Source organism: Sander lucioperca, chromosome 5, assembly GCF_008315115.2.
Source record: "Sander lucioperca isolate FBNREF2018 chromosome 5, SLUC_FBN_1.2, whole genome shotgun sequence".
Lineage (NCBI taxonomy): Eukaryota > Metazoa > Chordata > Actinopteri > Perciformes > Percidae > Sander > Sander lucioperca.
The window spans coordinates 36,556,090-36,576,786 of NC_050177.1; the positions used below are offsets into that span (position 1 = coordinate 36,556,090).

At 40.9% G+C, this 20,697-nt stretch overlaps 2 protein-coding genes across 2 annotated transcripts in view; both read left to right on the forward strand.

Moving 5' to 3' along the window:
- The window catches only part of lrrc75a (leucine rich repeat containing 75A), a 45,808-nt gene extending 35,409 nt beyond the window's left edge, over nucleotides 1-10,399 (forward strand). Inside the window, exons 4-5 of the mRNA XM_031283659.2 lie at nucleotides 6,181-6,454; nucleotides 7,660-10,399. Of these exons, the coding sequence (XP_031139519.1) occupies nucleotides 6,181-6,454; nucleotides 7,660-8,265 (880 nt within the window). The 3' untranslated portion in view covers nucleotides 8,266-10,399. The remainder of the gene's footprint in view (nucleotides 1-6,180; nucleotides 6,455-7,659) is intronic.
- Nucleotides 10,400-15,148: 4,749 nt separating this feature from the next.
- On the forward strand, nucleotides 15,149-20,502 carry crk (v-crk avian sarcoma virus CT10 oncogene homolog). The gene is made up of 3 exons (XM_031283664.2): nucleotides 15,149-15,704; nucleotides 16,678-17,264; nucleotides 20,096-20,502. Exons 1-3 carry the CDS (start codon nucleotides 15,485-15,487, stop codon nucleotides 20,231-20,233), a joined length of 945 nt encoding a protein of 314 aa, XP_031139524.1. The 5' UTR covers nucleotides 15,149-15,484; the 3' UTR covers nucleotides 20,234-20,502.
- Nucleotides 20,503-20,697: the final 195 nt, after the last annotated feature.

Here is a 20,697-nt window from a genome sequence, read left to right on the forward strand (position 1 = left end):
GGAAAAATACAAAGCACATGTGGGAAACAGGTGGTCAAAACCAACAACGTGTGACTATTTTCAGATGCAGATTAATACACATTTGGTGCACCATTGAGTTCGTACAGCACCAGGATGGGGTATGTTGTAAAATACACAACAGTGAAGCTCTATCTGAATCTGAACCTATGGCACAGAGGAATAAGTGATATCACACTTTGAATCAAACCTTTTCATAGGATCAATTCATTGTTATTCTTGGTCTTTTATGGGAGTTGTTGCAGTAAAAAAAATATATATCACCAGTCTTATTTTTTTTTATCGGAATTTGTATCTCTTTTGGGTTTGTTCTACTTCCCTTAAATGACCAACATCAATGAATGTACTGCACATGGTTGTTTGCTGTGTGTTTTAAGGCCATGTACTGTAATGATAATTTTAAAAGTGTGAGCATATCCTGATGTTACAGAGAACAGCTGTGCTTAAATATCCAGCTTTACCACAGGGAATGTGTCAGGGTGACAATGATGCAGGGGTTGGGGAATGGAGTGGAACAAGCCAACCTAATTACTTTCAGCTCTGTGGAAAGCTAGTTACTGCTTTTTATTGGCCAGTTTGGTTTAATATGCAACAAAAATAGTACACAGACATCAACTGGAGCACAAATGGTATGTTTTTAACAGAAATATGGATTTATGTTTACTATTTTTTCTGCCCTGATCATAAAGTGCTGCAGGAACCAGAGTTTTGTTTTTATCACATTTGAACTGGGGATGTAAGTGATTGCCAAAGAAACTGCAGTGACATGTTAACGTCTGTTGAGATCACTGATTGTGTAGTTCATGAGATACTTTTTCAAATCCCATCGAAGCGAGGAAGGTCCATAATAGGAAAGTAATGTGAAAGGGGCATCAACCAGATGAGCGCTATCCAGACTACTAACATGCTTTTAACAAGATGTAGACATGGACATGGACTACAGTTAGTTGTAGTATGGAGTAAGTAGTGTATCCCATTGTAAACCCAAGCTGTGTTTTGCAGATAACCCCTGAGCTTCCAAATAAAATAAAAGTCAAATCACTAAAAGGTGTGTTAACAACTAACACCAAACCTTGTTGCCACTCATCAGTATGTTAGTGTTGATGTTGCAGGTCTCATATGAAGTATGAGGTAGTGCGGTTGTCCAACAGTCTGTAAAGGTGTGTTCTAACTAAATGCGAAGCAAAATATTGCCTTGCGTTACTCGCGCAAGTACAGCGCTGGAGTGTTTTTTGGATTATTTCGCAACTTCGCTCACTGTTCTCCAAGCCCTCTCCTATTTTGTTCTGTCTGTGCAGTACTGACATTGAGTCGTAGAGCTATGGATACCCACAGACGGCGGCAATAAGTTTGTCCTCCATTTCTCATACTCAGTGACGTCTCAACGCTGATAGGCTTTCACAACACATGGACACGTATTCACGCTGCTCGGCGCAAATTCATGTATTCGCGACTTTGTATGTCATTGCACCGCAAGGAATTTGCTCTTTGCTTTTGGTCAGACTCTGAACACCTTAATGGGACCGTTACAACATTCATGAATTAATTATTAACTTCATTCAAGTTCTAACAAATATATATAGGCCTAGTTCTTGCAGGAAGTGATGGGATTCATTCAAGTCATTTCTCAAGGAAAAAGAAAAACATTCTTAAGTTCCAGCATCTTAAAAGTGGGGATATGCTGCTTGTACATTTCATATCTTTGGGTTTTGGAGGATAAGGGGGCATTTTTTGCTGGATGAATCGATAAGTGTTATATTTTAGCCTAATTAAGACTTTGATTTGTCTTGTAGTATGCACGTTGTCTCGAGATGACCTCTCAGACCTCTTATAGTGCTTGGAACGTCTCTAGTCCAGGTAACAAGAAGCAGACTCAATAGGATTAAAACAGGCTTTATTTGGACAGGATCAGGTTTGGCAACAGGTAGGCAGACAGGAGAGGCAAACAAGAGTGAGGGACAAAGCCAGCCCATAAGCAGGCCCTTTATGCAGGCAGACACAGAGACAGATGGCTGGAAGGCCATGACGCACAATAGGCGATCTGGCAGAGAACTCTCTTGGCTAGATGGCAGGTGGAACTCTGGAGGATAATCCACGTAGCTGCAGGTGTGTAGGCAGGTTGAAAGTCAGTTAACTGGAAAAAGGCAGGAACACAATGATGACACTGAACATATTTGGGATTTGGACTGTTGGTTGGACAAAACAAGACATTCAAAGTCATCACAAAGGACTCTGGGAAGTCTGGCCGGCGACCTTTGCTGTGTTTCTCTCTCCCTCATTTTCTATCATCTCTACTATTTGTAATGAAGGCACAAACATGCCAAAAACAATAGGCCTACTTTCACAACAATTTCGGCATGCTAACATGCTTATAAGGACAATGCTAACATACTGATGTTCAGCTAGTATAGTGTTGACCACTAACCATCTTAGTTCAGCATGTAAACATGCTAATATTAGCTAATTAGCACTGAACACAAAGTGCAGCCGACCGACCAACATTGCCATCCAAAAATCAACACAATTTCTACCTATTTCAGCCATCCAATTCCAAATGATGTTGGTAGATTGACAGCAAGTTGAATGTTTTGACCCCAACAATCAAAACAAAAATATAACGTAGTGACAGATCACTCTGTGTAACCCTTGGGAGAGTGAGTAAAACATTTTTGCAAGGCTAAATTTGACCCAAGTCCACTGCTTTGCTTTGGGCTGCTCTGGCCTAGATTCCTCTAAAGTCTCTCTGGTACGTGAATAGATAAATATATTCAGCTGTTAACTGATGATAATAGTTGAATCCCATAGTCTGTACCACAGTCACTTATTTGGCTTTGTGCTGATCCGAGCTGTAGGTCTCTGCTGCAGCCCATGTTCTGTCAACGTACAGTAGAAGCAGATTTACTGCCAGACGGTTAACCCTAAATGAAGTAGCCTACTTTGTGTGTGTGTGTGTGTGTGTGTGTGTGTGTGTGTGTGTGTGTGTGTGTGTGTGTGTCGTCCATATTGAAATGCATTTATTCAGGTGGTGAGTCAGGTTCGCAGGTCCTCAGTATCCAGTCTTAAAGGTCCTATGACATGCTGCTTTTTGGATGCTTTTATATAGGTCTTAGTGGTCCCCTAATACTGTATCTGAAGTCTATTTCACAAAATTCAGCCTTGGTGCAGAATTACAGCCACTAGAGCCAGTCCCACAATGAGCTTTCCTTAGGATGGGCCATTTCTGTGTCTGTAGCTTTAAATGCTATTGAGGAGGAGAGAGGGGGGGGGCAAGGTGGAGGGTGGGGGTGTGGCCTTGACCAACTGCCACTTTGCTTGTTTGCAAGCCATGATGTCTCTCTCTCTCTCATGGGCAGGCCAAATTCTCTGGGCGGGCAAAGCAGAGAAAGGGGAGGTAACCTTTCCCCTTATGACCTCATATAGGGAAGATTCCAGATTGGCCCATCTGAGTTTTCATTTTCTCAAAGGCAGAGCAGGATACCCAGGGCTCAGTTTACACCTATCGCCATTTCTAGCCACTGGGGGACCATAGGCAGGCTGGGGGAACTCATAATAATGTTAAAAAACCTCATAATTGACATTTTCATGCCATGGGACCTTGAAACAGATGCTGGGGGGAATAAGTGATGTGTGTGTGTCCCTAAACCTCACTGTGTTATTTGTAGGGGATAATCGACTTTGGCCCTCATGTCCAGTGTGTATTTCAAGTATTGTTTTTATTTGTAAGCTGGAAAAATGTTACTCAGTTTTTTTTTGTTATGGACCAGACCCTAGATTTGTTCTTTGTGCTCCGCTCACTCAATTCTCTTCCAAATCCAGGCGCCCCACTGGGTTTATTTTTAGCTTGGACCATGTGGTTGGAGAGTATAGCTTTAAGTGTTTCGCTGCCCAACAGACATTTTTCATTCCCCAAACTTCAGTTTCTTAAGCCCTAAATCTCCTTAGTGGCCCTCTGTCTTTGTCTGTGTCCCCAGAGCTGCAGTGTTTGTGGTTCTCAAATGTGTGTTTATGTAGTTTCCATTAGCTGCCAGGTCGGTGCATACTTTCTGCAGTGTGCAGTGTGGGATTTTCTTCATTTTCTCTCGGTCTTTGTGTATAGTCTCCGACACCACAGTGGGGTATACCACAGGGCTTTAATAGGCAGATGCAGCTGGCATTGCTTTTGAATTTTTGGTTTGAAGTTGCTGATATACCTGATGGTTCCACCTACAGGAATAGTTTGACATTTTGGGAAATACGCTTTCTTGCCGAAAGTTAGATGAGAAGATCAATATCACAAACAAATGTTAATTAGTGAGCTTCATAAGATTTAGTTTTACCTCTGGACAGAGTCAGGCTAGCTGTTTCCCCCTGTTTCCAGTCTTTGTGCTAAGCCTTGGTAACCAACTGCTGGCTCCAGCTTCATTTTGAACAGACAGATATAAGAGTGATATTGATCTTCTTACACGGCAAGAAAGCCTATTTTCCAAAATGTAAAACTATTCCCTTAATGGTGGTTCTGTTTGTACATCAAGCACCAACATTTACTCACGGAAAGCATATCACTGGTTGGACCTTTGTTGGGTCAGGGTGTAACATTGATTTGATTTATTGGGATCTCTATTAGCTGGGGCCATAGCCACAGCTATTCTTTCTGGGGTCCACCCAAAATGTGTGCAGCTATACATTGCCATGCATAATTACATTAAAAACAACCACCAAACAAAACAACATTCAACACATCACAGAAAGAAAAACAACCAAAATAATAAGACATAGGCTAACATTCAACACAACACAACACAGGACCTAGTTTAAATTATTCACAGAATGTAGAGATGAGATTATGACATAGACCAAACGAAAGCACACATAAAACCCTTAATGAGACTGGCAGCATTCATTGAATATTAGCAAATGCAGAGAACTGCTCAGCTAGGAGATGTTCTTTAAGTAATATTTTTAATTTAAATTTTCTATTTTCTTGAATGACATAACTAGGCATAGTGTTCCAATTACTCATGGCTCTATATACTACAGTGTTTTTCCCTTTATTTGTTCTTACCTTAGATAATGTGAATCTGCCTTGTGTGGCATGCCTAGTGCTGTAGTCATGTTCATCAGAACTAAGACAGAAATGCTGATACAACACCCTCGTCAGTTTAGTCACTAAAATATTTCTAGTAAAGTTGAGCAATGAGGCAGTTAATCTATTCCTTACACTTAACCAGGATAGGCAGCCATGCATTGCATCAACGCTAGATCTATATGGGCATTGTTGTAAGCGATGTGCAGCCTTATTCTGAGCAATTTTCAATTTTTTTATATTTGATATGGCAGCACCTTACCAAACCTCTGAACAGTAGTCCAAATGGGATAGGACAATCGTTTTAATGACGTTTCCCATTACATTTTTAGGGAGAAAATTTGAACATCTCCTTATAACTGAGAGACCTCTGCCCATTTTATTCACCACCCCATCAATATGTTGAGACCAGGATAATTTACTGTCTACTTTACACCAAGAAGCTTGGTCCTTTGTACCTGTTCAACTGTCATACCTTCAACATATAAATTCAATTTTGGTTCATTAAATAACAGATTTTTTTTGTTCCACATACAATGCTTGTAGTTTTAGATACATTAAGAACCAGTTGGTTATTTTTTACCCATTTTACCCAAGGTTAAAGGTAATTCATTGGTAAATATGGAATATAGAAATGGCCCCAAACAGTTTCCTTGTGGAATTCCTCAGCTTACTGATTTTACTTCAGAAAAACTCCCATTAAAGTACACAGTCTGTTTCCTATTTGCAAAACAAATTGTGATCAATGATATCAAAAGCCGCTGTAAAATCCAACAGCACAGCTATAGGTCACCCTTCCCACCATTTCACCATTTTTTTTAAGGAACTTAGAAAGATTATCTTGGCAAAACCTTTTTTTGTTTCACCTGTTCTTAAGTCATAAATACATGAGAGAAAACAATTTAGATCAGAGTAATAAAATTCTCACTTGCTTTTCAGGGCTTCTGTAGAATTATCTGATTGACAGAAAAGAAGATTGACAGAAAAGAAATCAACGTAATCAGATGCATAATTGGTACAATATAACCTAAACCAACAATCTTACTGCTGGCCCTTAAAAGCATATTGGCTCTAATGTTTGCTCATGTGTCCAACTCCAGTTTGAAGGCGGTGCTTTCGGCCCCTCTGTCCAGCGGGGCGTTGGATCTGTCCGGTATCCCTCTGGTGGCACGGGATATGGAGCGTCTGTGTGCATACCTACAGCGCAATGCGTCCATCGTGGTCAGCCTGGAGATGGGCTTCACCGACTTGACGGATGAGGCGTTCCTCCTGCTCCTGCCCACGCTGGCCGTCCTGCCACACCTGGAGACCTTGGCACTGAACGGAAACAGGCTGACCAGAGCTGTTCTGAAGGAGCTGACTGACGCCCTAAAGGTCCGCAAGTCACTTATCTTTTTAATGTTTTCATATATTTGTCAAATATAATTCCAATATAGTGGAATAATATTAGTGTAGTTCCTGTAAACGAGATCCCTTGCTTTCTGTTACAGAGAATGTTGTCACCTAAATTTAGGAACTAAAACTAGAAACTAAAAAGTACCTTTGTGCATTTGTGTTTCCACCGCATCTAAAGAAGCGTGAAAATTTGGCACAAAAAATGACAGCCAGGTATGAGATGCAATGTTCACACCCGGTTCACACTGGGGGAAACAGCAACACAGATGCATGATGTTCTTTATATTTACTGTTGAGTGACTCTGATGTCTGATTGGATGTAACGAATGGATGTAAAGGAGACATACAATACAGAGGTGCTGCACAGTCTTTCTTTGACCAATCACAGACGTTCAGTATTGCAAACATCGCCCCAGTAGTCCCTGAACCATCGGAGAGTACTAGCTCCAGATTAAGGGCTTTTTTGGCATGTAGAACTAGGTGAAGTGAGGTCCTGCTAGTTTAGATCCTGCTGGAGGAACTACATCTAGTTTCTGATCAAAACACAGGTAAAGTTTCTAAGTTTCTCATAATAATAATAATAATGATATATATATATATATATATATATATATATATATATATATATATATATATATATATATATATATATATATATATATATATATAATGTTCTTGTTAAAAGCATTTCTTTCTTTGGCGCCAACTGCTGGAAGTAACAAGGATGGCGGTTTAGCAGACAATGATGCTAGCCACATTTATAAAATAAAATTAAAAAAAAAATATATATATATATATATATATATATATATATATATATATATATATAAATATATTTATATAATAAATATAATATATATACTGTATATATATATGTGGATTTTCTAGTTTTAGAAAGCTTTTCTAGCTTTATTACAGTCTCAGTCTTGAAAACAGCACCTAACAGCCATTAGAACATGTGGCTGAAACATTTAACTGTGTTTGCTACTGAGAGTTTAAGCTCCATTTGTCGTAAATAAAGACACCTCTTTCTGTATTTCAGGTGTGTGTAAGAGCTGGTAGATGTGGACAGTTGTCGTAACAGCGATTTCATTAGCTTGCAGTAATTGACTTGAAATAAAATGAGATGATGACGATGATGATGAGGATATTTTTATTCAGTATGTTGATATTCTCGACTCTAGGATCCCGGCAGTTTCCCTAGCGTGACATGGATAGACCTGGGCAACAATGTGGACATCTTCTCCCTGCCGCAGCCCTTCCTGCTCAGCCTGAGGAAACGCTGTCCCAAGCAGGGAAACCTGCCCACCATCCTGGAGTTCGGAGAGAGTCAGGCCAGCGACCCCCCCGAGAGGCTGAGGGGGCTCGGGGAAGAGGAGGAGACAGACGACAACCGAACTGAGAGCATGGGTGAGCTCCGGTCGGAGGTGGAGGAGGAGCTGGATGGAGAGATGGAGATAGAGGAGATGATGGAGGAGCTGCTGGACTTTGACAGGGAGGTGCAGGGGAAGGAGGACGAGGATGAGAGCATGTGGACAGTGGAGGAGCAGAGGAAAGGGGAGAGAAGGAGGGGGTGGAGAGGGGAGGAGGCAGAGAAGGAGTTGAAGAGGAAAGAGCAGCGGCCGGGGAGGAGAGCAGCGATGGCAGACGATGATGACGACACACAGAGCCGCTCCTCCCACCGGTCCCGCTCCAGCCAGTCACAACACTCCTCTGCAGCAGTTGAGCCAATGAGAATGGAGGAAGTCGACTTAGATGATGTGACAGACCAATCAGACCACTTGACTTGATTGCTGCTCCCTGCTCTGCTCTGCTTATGTTTCCCCTCCTGTGTCGAGTCCTGTGTGGAAGGAGGCAAGAGAAGACTTTGTCTCCTGCAGAGGATAACCGAGTGTGCTCGAGGTCAGACAGGCTGCAGTGTGGGAAGGATGTAATCCATATGAACATGCCACTGGATACTCCATCCACTGATCTGATTTGTGACCAGCCACCAGAGCGTTCAGATACTGGCAGAGTGACAGCTGAACCCAGGTGACTCTCGGTGACTGTAACATGAGAAGACAATCCCCAACAGGACGTCCATTTTATCGTAACTTTCTGTTTTTAAAGTACGAATAGATTAGGGATGCTATTGCATAGAATAGACTGAATAATTATATCACATGAGGCTTTTATATATAGAATGTTATTTTATTTTTATTCGGGTCCTTTCCTCCTGGTAACCCTGGTGATACCTACATGTGCCTGTGACACGTCCCGGAACTGGTTAAGAGTGTTGTTGAAAGATTAAAAAAAAAAAAGAGAGAAAAGAAAATATAAAAATAGTCAGGGCCCTGTGTTTGCCAAAAACTAGACATGGTAATGTATAAAATGTTTCCCTCCCACATACGTCCACGGCTAGCCAGATGGATCGGAAGACAGACGGAAATCAAAAGTCAAGCCGACTGCTTTGTGGAAATCAGTTGCTCCTTAAAACATCAACAGATGCACCGTGCGTTACTGGAAGAGAAGTGCTCTGAAGATTAAATTAGTCCGCTGAAACCAAAAGAAAAAAGCGACTGAAAAGGAGACAGTAAAGGCCTGATGATTGTAAGGAAAACAGTAAAATAAAGTGTCCGGTTTTGGAAGGACAAGGACTTGCTTTACAGTGGCTAGATGTGATAATTATTGCCATGTGTCCCAAAGCAAAGTGCTGGGGTATCAAGTTGAAATATTTAGAAGCCTTGTTCTCATAATCCAGGTCATGCTTCACGGTACTTTACACTAGTGTGCACCACATGCTTACAGCGCTGTGTTTATATATAGGCCGCAGCTGATCACATTCACGTGTCTGCTGGGTTACAACAAATATATCTTTTTGAAGTATGTAGCTCTCACCCGGCCTGTGCTTTTCATTCAATGTGTCACTTATAGTCCATGCAAAGCTTTAAGAAACAAACTTTATTTTTGGATGTATAGTATATATAGCATAGTTTTTATCTGTTTATTTGTTTAAATTGTAGATTAGCTATTTAAAGAGGAATACCACTCAATTCAAGGATTTATATATATGTTACTTTTGTGGTCTGGGATAGTTCAAGCTGTGTTTGTGTACATGAATAATGTTGTGGGTAAAAGGTGAACCAGATTTTTAATTAGAATAAATATATATAGAATAAACCATCATAAAACATTGAAAAAAACAATGAATAAATGCATTCATACTTTTCCCCAGACAGGTGCCTCAGGCGCCAATACATTCACCTTTGGAGCTGTTAATGTGTGTGGCATAAAAAATGAAGGCCTTTAATGGCATGCTGATGCATGCAGTTGCAACACATCATCAGGCAAATTTCATATAGACCAGCATGTTTGTCTACACATCTGTCACATAGACTTTTTGGTGTGCAAGAAGCCAGTAAATTTCCGGGTCTTAGCCTGCTGCAAATCCTCCAACTTTATGGATGTGCAATACTAAATTGTTGGAGTGCCTCTTTACAATACGGTATTTGTTGCTTATTTATGCAGAATTCAACCAACAGACACTGTCTTTCTGCTAGCAGGATATATTACCTCTGAAAGGATTAGGACTTGGCAGAGATATGTACTCTACTGAATAACATGCAAAGCTGTTTTCTGTCTGAAAGATTTTATTGAAACCATATTCTGATAAGCAAGAAACAATCTCTAGAAACTCAAATTAAATGGAAGGAGAATTCTAAATAACTAGTATAAATAACCTTCTGTGGGTTGATTTGATTTTATTTAAAAAGGTGACTTGCAAGTACGGCATGGTGTCATTAAAATGAATGGATTTGTATTCAGATTTTCATTTAGCAGAGCCACTAAAAGCAAGGCAAGTAATCATTTAAAGGTTATCCAATACATTTCTAATAGGAATCCAGTGACTTCACAGCAAAATCAACAATTTAGCATATGCAATTTTGAAAACAACTGACAAAAAGCAACCCCTGTTTTATAATACTGTTTGTTTTAACCTACAGAGTATTGTATCTGTTTATCGCTGTGGGAGGGAATTGTGAGAACTTAAACTAAATTCAATGGCATTCCACCTAAAGCCGATTACAAAGAGAAACTTCCCTTTAAGCTACCTTAACAATAAGCTATTAATGCATTGACGCTGCAAAATCAATTTTTACAAACAGCTCAGTGCAGTGAACCCTTTAAACAGAGAGGCAGATGGGTTGTGATGCTGAACAGTAGTGGGCAGGTCAGCTGAGTGCATCATCACTGGCATCATCATCACATATACAGTAGTCTCGCATTGCCAGACCTTCTTCTACAGCGCTGCGGAGGAGGGTCTGGCGAGTACACACAGCATTACGGGATGGGAGAAAAACATGCTCTGGTTTATTGACATTTCTGCCATTGCCATGGCCGGCGCTAAGCGCCAGACAGAGCTGTTGTGCCGCTGCACAATAGCGTCGGGAAGGAACTTGTTTTGGTGGAACATCTATATGTTTAAAAGTTGTTTTAGTTGTGCAACAGATAACTCAGATTGGACAGATAGTCTAGCTAGCTGTCTGGATTTACCCTGCAGAGATCTGAGGAGCAGTTAACCATAGTCCTCATAAATCAACCGCAGTTTAAAATGAAAGAAAGTGCAAGGTAACGAACATCCGGCTGAAAAGAGTGAAATCTTTTTTTCGTGGATATAGACTACATACATAGTGAATGAGACAGAAAAAGATTGTCTTGATTTTTCAGCAATTGAAGTCAGACGTCAAATATTGATTGCTGTATAGTGAGTTCAGATTGTGATGTAAATGTTTGCATACCATCAACTAATTGGTCAGTGTGGATCACTGGCTTCACATAAAGGTTAGTCAGTGGTTAGACCCGATGCTCATGTTCAAACCGACTCACGCATTTGACTTCAACATCAAGAACTCTTGAATGAATGAATAAATTAATGAATGAATGAAATCTATTCCAAACGATTTAAAAAAAAAATATATATATATATATAATTTAAATTTGTAGAAGCGTATAGTTTCTATTCTCAGGTTTACTGTGGTTTGTAATGTGCTAAAGCCATGCACTTGTCTGCTTTTATGTTAAAGCCACTGCAAATCGAAGCAAAGAGATAACAACTGGAATTAGACTAACACATCAACATGGATGTGAGCTTTTAATGGAAACATTGCATCACTCATTGTCACCCACCTTTGATAGGAAGGATTCAGTGCAGTTTGATCTTAAACTCATTGGAAGCCATTAACCGAACCGATTCAGTATTTTGATCTGATTCCACTAGTGATGGGCGAAAATGAACAAACAAATTTTTGAATGACTACCGAGTCAGCCTGTCGAACATACCGAGTGCTTATGAATCTACCGACTTTTCCCACTCATACTGCCCACACACTCGCTGTTATCGTAGGGTAGCTTACTGCTCACGGTGCCTGCTACGGTGGTGCAGTCGCTCAAAATATCAGGAAAAAACAATGAATGAACAAGAATAATTGTCTTGATAGATGACGTCAACAAGTGACTTGCGTCGAGACAGCCCGGCAGCTATGAACAAGATCAAATAAACCGCTCTCTCGAACTGGGACGTGTCCTACTTGCCCCTCAAAAAGAACAGATCATTGGTTAGTGACATTTCTGTAACATCATATTGAGCTTACATAGCCTACCTACATACAAGTGGGATGCTGAATCAATCATTAAAAGTAATATTTTATCTTAAAAAACTTAGACATGATTAGTAGTAAAAGCCAGTTTCTTCCAACTTTAAAATCAAGCTGTTTCTCTCGTTCAAAGATCTTGAGAAAACCATCCACACCTTTATATCCTCTCGCTTGGAATACTGCAACTTCATGTATATTGTATATTATGTCTTTCCTGTCCCGACTGCAATTGGTTCAGAATGCCGCAGCCAGGCTCCTGACACCACGCCTTTACTGTTGCGGCCCCTAGACTGTGAAACAGCATTCCCCTCTTTATCAGATCTGTGCCCCCCATATTGGCTCTTTTAAGCCCAGGCTCAAAACGCACTTTTATTCACTAGCAAATCCTCCTGATGTGGCTGATCTCTGTCTTAGTGTGCCTATGAGCTGTTTATTTGTGCCTATAAGCTGTGTGCAATAGCCTACGTGTTTATGTCCTTTTTTGTGATTTTAGCTACCTCCTCTGGTCTGTACAGCACTTTGGTCAATGTGGGTTGTTTTTTAATGGGCTTTATAAATAAATTTGACTTGACTTATTCTTACCATTACTGGTAATGCATTGTAGAGATGTTTTGTGGGGCGGGCAGTACTAGCTGTCAAACGTGCATGTACTATAACAGAGTGTAGTAGCCTAAATATAGGGCCTAGTACATTCCGTATTTTGCAAAAAGTAGCAAAACTCCAAAGGATACAAATCGATCTGCCCATAACTTGATTCCACACAAGAATGCATGAACATGGTTTCTTGAAATCTTTTCAAAAGTCATCCACCCTAACAAGAAAAAAGTTTGTTTGCAGCACGGACTAACGGACTAACTTGGCCGGAAAATGCTTGAATATAGAGATATGTAATTCAGATTGTAGCCACTAGTCTATTGTTCTGTGGTGTTCTCTCCCAGAGTGCTCTGTAGGTCTGTTTCACCATCGGCTCTTTGTACAAAGGTCAGGCACAATGACTGAAAACTCTCTCTGCTCGTCACTACATGCAAAGTAACTAAAGTCCTTTCATATGTTAGAGTAAAACGTAACGTTTAACGTTGTGTTTACCTTGGACTCATAGAGCAGGACGGGCTATGAATGCTTTAAGTGACCAGAAGATGTGAAGATGCCGTTTATGTATTGCTCAAAGACTGCTGATATGTTGTGAAATGTAAAAGAAATGTGATAATATGAATCTGAAGGCAGAGTATCTTGAGTCTTTTCTCTCTTCATGAGTCTTTCTTCAATATATATTTCTCAATATACAGTATACCTCTGTATTATTCTCTATACAGTATCTTCTTCTGTCACCCTTTACCTAAAGCTTATATGGCTCTTTCATTTTCATGTATATTGCAAAGAATGCTCTGTGCATTCATTTACAGATGAAATTGTAAAACATATAATTTTCTGTTTTGCCATGGATCCCAATAAAATCTATGATACAAAAACAAATCCTGCATTTTCTTACTTTTGTGATTGAATATTATGACTGCTCGAGATCTGTCATCCACAGCAAATGTTTGGATATAGGTGTCAGCTATATCCAGTGTTGGCACCCAGAGAAGAGACTATTTGCTAACTATGGCATAAATGTGTGCATTTAACTGAGTTGTCCTGCTGCTTTAATGTTCGGTAATCCTCTCAAAAAGATGTATGAGATCCTGAAAGTCTGTTCTTCTGCTAGCTAGCAGCAATTTTTTTTTACCAATGGTTGGTTTATAACAATATCCTGCCGAGGTGGCCACAGAGGTGTCAAGTTTTTTCTTTAAAAGGCAGACTTTTAAATATGTGCTGTAGATAATAGCCTACTGGTGACCGCAGTTACTATATTCTTTAAAAGAAACGCTAACATCTGCCAACTATGAGCAAATGAGGTAGAAATGCTAAGCAACAGTACTTGGCAAATAGCCAATCAAATTGCAGTGAGGGAATAGGCAATCAGCCCTACATGGCATCAAATTTATGGCATCCAAAAGGCTTTGGGCGTGTCGTGTATTGTTGTTTTCCCACACTCCCTTGACATTGCGAGCATGGGGCTATCCCCACATAGCATTCTCTCGAGCCAAGCACATTTAAAACTATTATATTTAGCCATTGACCTTACGTTGTAGAACAAATAACAGCAGCAACCGAGGAATTTTTATGTCATGCAATAATCCAAAACATTTTTGAATTTCTAGGTTACTCAGTAGCTACCACTAAAACCACTTTTTCGGTTGCAAGCATTGCTTTGCCCCACTTGCCCTACTTGGCCCACAAGACCAGTGGCTTCAAAATTTGATTGATACAGAATGATGATAGTTTTAGTTCAGTTAAATAGTGCCTTGGTTTCTGTCTGCAACTATAAGGTAGGCCTAATCATTTATTTTTATTTTTAAAGTTAATCCTTAATGTATTTAGGGTTATGTTGGTTCTATTGGATATTAGACCACAACATTCATCCATAACAATATGGATATTGAAACGATTAAGGATTAGTATATAGTAATCTAATAGTATTTGGCTGACATCTAGTGGCCAAGCTTACAATTTGCAACCAAGCCGCTATTTACCGGGTTAAATGTGCTAGACATATTTTTGAGAGCTTCTAAATTCTCGTGGGAGCAAAATTGGAAGTGTATTTGTCCCCAGTGTAAATACAGCACCTTCGATGTTGAGGCAGAGCTTTTTATTTGACAACAACCCACCAACATAAAGGACAGGCCCGTCAAGTTAAACAGAGTTAACAGGAACTGGAAGAGCAATTTACTCCATAATTAGAGCTTGCAAAATGTGTCACCTTTAAAAAAGAAAATATACACCTAACTATTTGTTATGCGACGCCAAGTTTATAATAGAATAATCACCAAATGGCGTTGTTGCATTCAGACTTTTTCTGATGATTAAAAGTGTGTATGATTAGCAATATAATATTTTGCCGCTCTAAATGGTTTTATTTTGATAGTTTTTACTTTCTTAGATTCTGACTAACTTGACACTGGTGCGTCTGGTGCACATAATTACTGCGTCACATCCGGTGAGAGGTGTCTTTTTTTGTTTTCCCGTATCCGCCATTTCAGTTTTTGAAGTTAGTTGTCATCGGTCGCTGGGTTGTAGCTGAAATTCTGTCGCTTAAACGCATTACATGATTATTAGAGCTTAATTCCGCTCATAAACTGAATAAGAGTCCTTTTTATTTCGTGGTTGTGGTTCTATATCGGCGAATTGATGTCCAGACGGCCAGCTGCGGATGTCGCCTGTTTACTAAACGTGCTCTAGGCGCTAAAGTTTTTGTATGAGTTGAAGGCTTTGCTTGTGGATAACGGGAGGGAGAGAAGGGAAGGCCCGGTGAAGCCTCGGCTTTGGAGTGGTTATCATGGCCGGAAATTTTGACGCTGAGGACCGTGGCAGCTGGTACTGGGGTCGGTTAAGCAGGCAGGAGGCTGTGTCTCTGTTGCAGGGGCAGAGGCACGGCGTGTTTCTGGTCCGGGACTCCATCACCAGCCCCGGCGACTACGTGCTCTCGGTATCAGAGAACTCCAAAGTCTCGCATTACATAATTAACAGCATCAGCAACAACCGACAATCCGGTCCAGGTAAGATAACAGAGTGGTTTGGAGGGCCTCGGTATTATGGAGATGCTGATGTGACCATTCTTGCATGACTTGCACCAAAAGAGATGCGCAATAGTGCCTTTCCACTCTCTTGTATGGAGAATAGGCAGGCCAGACACATTAAAACATGTGTCAATTTAATGTTGGCTTGTTACGTTGCAATGGTTTCAGACCTTGCACGAGTACTCAGACAGACAACTCACTAGATAGTACACAATACATTGGTTCAGTAAATCACGTTTTGGTGCACGTTTTTGTCACTAAAATACACCTTTTAAAGTGAGCCTAACTTATCAGCTGACACTGACCCTGAGAGAGTTCTAAATGTTCAAAAGTCTGTCATAGTGCCAGGTTTTAATAGACTTTGACCAGCCGTTGTCGCCTGCCTCTTCTGGGGTTTTCCTGTGTGGGCATTGCATTGCAGACGAATATTTGTTGTATATCCTCATGCTTTTTCAAAACTACACAGACCTTTAATTGGAAGGAACAAAACAAATATGCCTGAGGAAAGAAATGCAAAATAAGGAAACAAAAATCCTTCCTTGTCACTCTGGAAAGCACCACCATCATGCTTAGTTACATAAATAGATATGCTTCAGATCTTCCAGATTTGAACATACAAGAGCAAGTAGTATGTTGAATGAGAAATTATATGTTTTTTTCTTCCTGGACTATATGCCTGACCATTGCATATACTAATTATTCTGAACTTTTGCACACACTCCCTCAGCATTGTTGCACATCCTGCACTAAACCATACAGCCTTCTTTCCTTATAGTTAGACAGTTATATTGTACATATTTGTTAAGTTTATTGCGTCTTTTATCATTAAACATTTCCTTTTAATATGTTAATGTATGCACCATCCACCTAGGCAAATTTCTTGTGTTACTTGCTTAGCATTAAATCATATTCTGATTCTGACTCCTCTTCCATCCTTCCTCATTTTCACCAGTTTTGGCCCATCCGAGGTTTCGAATCGGTGACCAGGAGTTCGATGCTCTCCCTGCTTTGCTAGAGTTCTACAAAATCCACTACTTGGACACCACCACCTTAATAGAACCCATTAACAAGTCCAAACACACTTCCTTCATCAGCCTCGGCCCCGGCGGTCCCCCGCCTCGCCTGGAAGACGAGTATGTCCGAGCACTTTTCGATTTTCCCGGCAATGACGAGGAGGATCTCCCATTTAGGAAGGGCGATATTCTCCGAGTTCTGGAGAAGCCAGAGGAGCAGTGGTGGAACGCCCAGAACTCTGAAGGCCGGGCGGGGATGATCCCAGTGCCGTACGTGGAGAAGTACCGACCAGCGTCTCCGAGTTCGGTGGCAGGGCCCGGCGTTCCTGGGGGGCCGCTGGGAGGAATGGGAATGCTAGGGAACTCTGACGGCTCTGCAGCACAGTCCGGCCCTCCGCTGCTGGGAGACCCCAGCCAGTACGCCCAGCCCACCCCTCTCCCAAATCTCCAGAATGGACCTGTCTATGCCAGGGCCATACAGAAGAGGGTGCCTAATGCCTATGACAAGACTGCCCTGGCCTTAGAGGTAAATATGGACGTGTGTGTGTGGTGTTTTTTCCTGACTCTATGCATCCTCTTAACATGTGCTAGAGGAAAGGAGACAGTTAGTGAAGAAGGATGTATGGCCAGCCCTTTAAGCCTATCAAGACTGAGCTCACATTCTTTCGCTTTCTTTTTCCATTACTACAAAACATAGTATTTGTTGAGCAGGGTGAATAGAAATCATCAAGGTCAGAAAGTGCACAGCCAGATCTCTGTAGTTTCTAGATAAGCTGTTGATTTAATATCTCTTTTGCAGCGATCAGTCCAGTGATATTAAAGAAACATCTGCATAAAGTCTGCCCAAAATGTTTATTAGCTCATTGGCTTCATCTCTTTGGAATATAAAGAAAGATGATTTTAACATAATAGGGTGCCCCAATATGAAAACTGCCATTAAGCTTTGCTCCCTGCTCACGGTGGCTGGGCTGTTAAACTGTCCGGAAGCGAGAGCGGGGCTCCCACGGAGCAGGTCGTTGGGGGGGAAGGAAATAGTTTGTGTTTGGGAACAGTACCGTTTCCTCTGGTCTCTGTGAAGCCAGGAGTCAAGCTGAGCCAGGAGTCCGACTCGGAGGCAGACTAGTCGGAGTATGCTCTTGTCTCTCCTGCCCTGCAACGCTAGTAAGATACGAAATACAGATCCATCTTTGGACTCCTCAAATCTGTGCCACTAGTCTGCTGTTGGTTGATTTCTTTCTCCAGCTTTTGTCAGCCAGAAAAACTTTTGTTTATTTTAACTTTGCTCAGTTACATATGACCGATGGATCCTTTGTATGAGTTGGTTTCTGGCACTCCCACCTGTGAAGGACTTGTCTGGCTTAGACCTATGTAAGGCTGCATGTTTTCTCCACTCCAGTTGGCTAGTAGTGACTCAGCAAGGACAGTTAATAATTAGCTCATGTTTCCTTGTCTCGTTGTCTTCAGAAAACCTTCTCTGATTGTGAAGATCACTCCTTACCTGTGGTAAATGAGACTAACTTAACTTACATGTATTAGTTTAATGATACTGTGTATACTGGCCCCGTCTGTCGTCTTAATAACACTGTCAAGTCCATAATGCTGAATCCCTGTTTCAGGTGGTTATATGTATGTGTAATGCTGTTACTTGTTTTTGAAGCCTAAGGTGAAGTCTTTGAACCACAGTTTGTTTCCAACCGACAGTCCCAAAGATATTCAATTTACAATCATAATAGAGAGAGAGAAAGGTAGTAAATCCCTACATTTAAGAAGCTGGAACAAGGTTATGTTTGAGTTGTTGCTCTTTGTCAGATAGCAAATGAAATATGTTTGGGTTCTGGACTGTTAGACGGACATCAAAATGAAAACGACTGCACACTCTCTTCTCCAGTACACCATGCTTTATTCAAACGTTTCAGGCTAGCTTGTCTTCTTCAGAATGGTGTCGGATGTTGTTTCTGTTTCCAGTTTCCTTATATACAGCCCATTGATCAGTCCTGTGACTTATGAATAACCGTACCTAGGAAGTATACTAAACTACATAGTCATCATCTTTTTTATAATATCTTATTTTAAGTCCTAGAGGATTTAGAAATTCACAAGAAAAATGTAAATGCAAAACAGAATGTTACAACCAGCTTTTAAGAAAATTCTTAAGCGGGTGCCTGGGTAGCGACCTGGTAGAGCACGCGCCCATATACAGAGGCTCAGTCCTCGACCTAATCTTTGCACCTGAATGGCTAAAAAATGTTATTAAAACCAGTACAACGTTCCGAATGCTACTCTTTCATTTTTCCTTTTTTAAAACCCCAAATAGTAAAACCTAAAATAGTTATGGATAACCAGAACTTATTTAAAAAAAAAAAAAAAAAATTAATATTTTGTTTATAAACATGTTCTTCTTCAACAAATGACTAATCGAAAAGACTGCAGATTAGTCGACAATGAAAATAATTGTTGCGTACTAAACAATTTGGACTATACTAAAAGAAACCATCAAAGGAAATGCAGAACCATTTAGCTGTCGAACATACCTAAATTGCGTATCTAATTTTAAGTGTGCACTGTTGAGCTGCATTAGGTGGAAAAAAAAATACTAAAACTGCACCAGCAACAGAAAAAAACCTTGACTGAGTCAGTGCGGCCAGTTACACATTGATTTAACACAAGGAAGATTGTCTTAACTGGTAACGGGTCATCAAACTGATACTATGTGCCCTGGAGGAGTGTCGGAGTGTAAGCTTTAAGCGTGCCCACGCCACTCAAACCCCTGACTATTTAGTCGTCACCCACATTGACTTGAACTTTGGAACTGTCGGTTAGTCCTTGTTTGCTCAGTTTCAGTGACACTGGAACAACCACTGCTCTCCCTGTCCAATTTTAATCATACATGCTTGCACCTGGCAGTAGGGCTGCAACTACTGTTTGGTGTTTTGGGGGTTTATTTTTCATTCAATTTTTGTTAATCTGCTAGTCATTTAGTCTATAGAGTGTCAAAAAATAGTGAAAATGCCTAGCACAAATTCCCAGAATCCAAGATCCAACAGTCCTTAACCAAAAAAGTCAATTTACAGTGATACAAAAGCAGCAAATCCTCATATCTGTGGAACTGGAACCGGTGGATATTTGGCATTTTTGCTTAATAAATGACTGAAACAATAAATAAATGATCAAAAATGTTAATATTCTGTTGATCCAACAATTTTTCCAGCTTTCTCTGGCAACAATGGATTCGAGAAGATACAAAGTTATCTGTATTTTTAATGCTCACAAGAAATCTTGTGACCTTTCATCTGTCACATAATGACTCCTTGCTGCTGAACTCTCTCACCCCTTTTCGTCTCTCCTCTCCCTCCCCAGCTGGGCGATATGGTGAAGGTGACCAAAATAAATGTGAACGGCCAGTGGGAGGGTGAATGTAAAGGCAAACGTGGCCACTTTCCCTTCACACATGTCAAACTGCTGGACCAGCACAACGCCGAGGATGAACTCAGCTGAGAGCGGACAGCCAGGCCGCAACCTGGACACTAGTATTAGTCCCTTCCTCACCCCTCCCTACCTCCCTTCCAACCCATTCCACATGATCACCTGCTCCCCTCACGTCTGCTCCAGCTTTTAACCAAGTACAGTTTCAGAGAATCACTGAGAACAAAACAAACACGCCCTTGCCAGACCCTTGTAATGCACACACCCTCCATTTCTACCCCTCTGAATAATCATGCCCACCCTTCTCCACCACCTGCTCTGACTGACTAACTTAAAAAAAAGGGTCATATACTCTACAGTCAAACTTTAAACTGTATCTCCTGTTCCATGGATGTGGCAACACCCTTCGAGAGAGAGATCCCCTCGTCATGTCCCTGCCGTGGACACGTTATCATCACTCGCTCCTCAGGAGACTCCTCGCCGCAGAGTTCAACCACTTCCTCTTCCTGCATTGGAGCCAGTAGATAACTGCTCAG